Source organism: Propithecus coquereli, unplaced genomic scaffold (genome assembly GCF_000956105.1).
Source record: "Propithecus coquereli isolate 6110/MARCELLA unplaced genomic scaffold, Pcoq_1.0 Scaffold134, whole genome shotgun sequence".
Taxonomy (NCBI): domain Eukaryota; kingdom Metazoa; phylum Chordata; class Mammalia; order Primates; family Indriidae; genus Propithecus; species Propithecus coquereli.
The window spans coordinates 413,948-417,047 of record NW_012137636.1 but is presented as its reverse complement, the minus strand read 5'-3'; the positions used below and the strand labels follow the sequence as shown (position 1 = coordinate 417,047).

The following is a 3,100-nucleotide window of genomic DNA, read 5'->3' as shown; positions in this document are numbered from 1 at the left end:
AACTTTTTTCATGGGATCCATTTTAATTTCCTTTTAGACGTGGAGTTCAGGAACCACAGCTCTAGTCTAAGGGAGCATCTCGGGAAAACTGTCTTTCCTGGGGAAGCAGTGGACTGCTTATGACTGGGGGTCACCCAGTGCCAGCCTGAAGACGGCCAAGGTTTCACAATAAAAAGGTTGTGGGATGCTTGGTTTGGGGCTGGGAACTAAGAGGTGGATACCCAGCCAACAGGTCATCTCTTGGGAGAAATACGTGTCCCACCTGCTATTTGGAAGTAATCCCTTTGAGAAAGGTTGTATTGGTAGCCACAGGTTCTTTAGTTGATTATAAGTTTCAAGACAATGATGACTAAATGAATATGTACTCTACAATTTGGTGGGAACATTTACTGAGTTAGCATTTATGAATCTTAGAAATCAGCTAAACTTTGTAATTAACTCAACACCTATCCCATTACCTGGCACATGCGGGGATTTCTTTCAATATTTTTTTGAGCTTATCTGCTTGCCTTGGTATCATCTGAAGGATGGGAATAATTATCTCATAGATCTCCATACTTGGCATGTAGCTGACAGAAACAAACTGAATTTCAATTCCCTTGTATTCTTGGTGCTGATTTCAGGGTAGGAGTCAATTCAGGGGAAGAAAGACCCTCCCTTTAAGTGTGCAAAAATAGAGATGCTCTGTAAGGCACTGAAAACATGACATACGTGTCGGCACAATAAATAACAGTACTTATGAAGCCTCACTTACATAAATGTTGAAGTGCTTTCTTTTGGGTAAGGGTATACCTGAATCTGACTTGTCCTGCATGGACACAGGTTACCTCCTTTTTAGCCCTACTCATTTATGCCTTTACTCATGTGCCAGACAATTACTGTGAGGATAACAAGGATAGAGTGTTCTGTAAGTGGCGTTGATGGAAGCTCTCAATAGAATGCAGCAGTGCATGGCACCAGAGAGTGGAATTACTATCAGCACAAGGCCTATCCCTATGGGCATCATGGTCTAGACACTGGCTCCGAGTGTGGAGGCTGTACCAGTCCAAAGACATTTTCTCCAGGTGGAGGCGCTCAGTGACTGCACCCTCTCTACTCCACTGTCATAGTGAAAATTCCCACACATTCGCAAATAATCTTGACTGTTACTTTTGATTGGCCCCCACTTTTCCAGTTTCTTTGGCTCCACCTGGCTTTTAAAGGCTGCTTTAGAAGTAACTCCATCGACAGAGATCTGACTCTTTCCTGCATTTGGTTTCAGATTCTGTGCTCTGAATTGATTTATCTGAAATATGATCATTTGCATATCACTTGCACAAGCAGCCCCTCGTTCTCACCCCTATTGCCCAGCCTTCCTCCCTCCACTTTTTCCATTAAAAATGTTTAACAGAGTAACAGAGTGGCTGGGTGAGTGCTCCGCCTGAACAGAGTAGGTGCTCAGGATGCCTTAGGCCGTTTCACTCATTCATTGTGCAAATCCCTCACCTCTGGAAATCACAGGCTCCAGGGACTAGGGTTGGAAGTATACCCAAATTGAGTGGTGTGGGAACAGCCAAGGGCCAAATGAGAAGATCATGTCTGATAAGGCCAAAAAGAAATCTGAATGGGTCACCGAAACCACAGAGGCAAGAAGAGGATCTCGGAGCTGAGGACAGAAAGTCAAGTTTCTAGTGATGTGAATGCACATCACTATCAGCAGAAGGGAACATTATTCACCATCGATGGATTTTGTTGGGTTGACTGCCTAGGACTGTGTTTATTGGGCAAAAAATGAAATGGGCAGTGAGCATCTTCTCTACTGAAATATGCATAGGTAGAGAGACAGAAAGAAAAGGAGAACTGAAAAAATACCAAAGAACCGCAGTTGATTTAGGAGGTACATACTCATCTATAGGAAAAGAAGCTGAAGCATAATAAACTGTCTAACCCGACGCGGATCATTCGGTATCATCAGCATCACTCCTACCTCAAAGCCGTCCTGTGTGCTCCTCTTTTATTGCTGCACTTGCTCACCTGGAGGGTCCCTTTGCAGTATCTCCTGGATTCAGTGTTTATAATTTGGTATCTTTGGTTTAGAGTCAAATGCCACATAATGCTTGATAATATTTAATGGTGGTAGCAGGGAAAGAAATATTATTCAGAGCTCAATTTTTACCATGTATTTCAAATACATCATCCGATTGCATCCTCAATATCACCTTCTAAAACAGGTTTTATTGTCATATTTATATTTGAGACAACTAGAGCATAGAGAAGTTAAGTAACTCTGATATCACACAGCGAGAAAGTATACCACCGGGGTTCTACATCTGAACTTTTTCACTGCGCAGGGCATTCATTCCTCTTTCATAGTTATCTGTCAATATCCCTTGTCATCATGATTTTATCTCGTCCCTTTTTCCTAATGCCTTTTACCTCCTTGAAAGGAAGTAGCGTGCCCTAAGCCACTCCGTGGTTACTTCCTTTTGCACAGTGCCTAAATGTGGAATTAGTTGCTGTTTGATAACTTTTGAACAACTCGTATACTGTTATGTTATGTTTGTTATGTTATGTCGTAAAATAAAACTTTTGAACTTGACTTCCTTTTCAAAGTTTATGTGCACAGTTTGCAATGGGAAGTTTGCCTGTCAACCAGTTGTATGGAAGTGATTCATTAGAAACTGCTGAGAGGGAAATAGAGCATTTCTTTCCTCTTCAAAGCACTTTAGCACTGATTAAACCTCATGCAACACGTGAACAAAGAGGTAAATATTTAAAAACAAAAGTTTATGTATAAATTTTTCTCCAAATTTTGTGAAATTTTTCAAAATTTACAAGCAGAAAGAAAACAAAAAAGAAACAGAAAATTCAGAAATGCTCCATTTGGATTCAACAATAAACTTTGTCGTATTTGTTCTCTCTGTCTCCCTCCCTCCCTCATCTGTCTCTGTCTCTCTCTTAATCAAAAATGATATTGAATTTTGCTCAAGTTCTTTTCAGAATTGATGGAAATGATGACTGATGTTTTCCATAGATACATTAATGTGGAATATCATGTTAATGATATTTCAAATATTGTTATCCTTTCATTCCTGTATAAATGGATTTATCATGCATTTTT

The 3,100-nt window shown here is 40.4% G+C and overlaps 1 protein-coding gene across 1 annotated transcript in view; it reads left to right on the top strand.

Moving 5' to 3' along the window:
- NME8 (NME/NM23 family member 8) overlaps positions 1 to 3,100 on the top strand; it is a 47,866-nt gene that overhangs the window by 36,808 nt on the left and 7,958 nt on the right. The window contains exon 11 of the mRNA XM_012638748.1: positions 2,593 to 2,744. Coding sequence (XP_012494202.1) covers positions 2,593 to 2,744 — 152 coding nt within the window. The remainder of the gene's footprint in view (positions 1 to 2,592; positions 2,745 to 3,100) is intronic.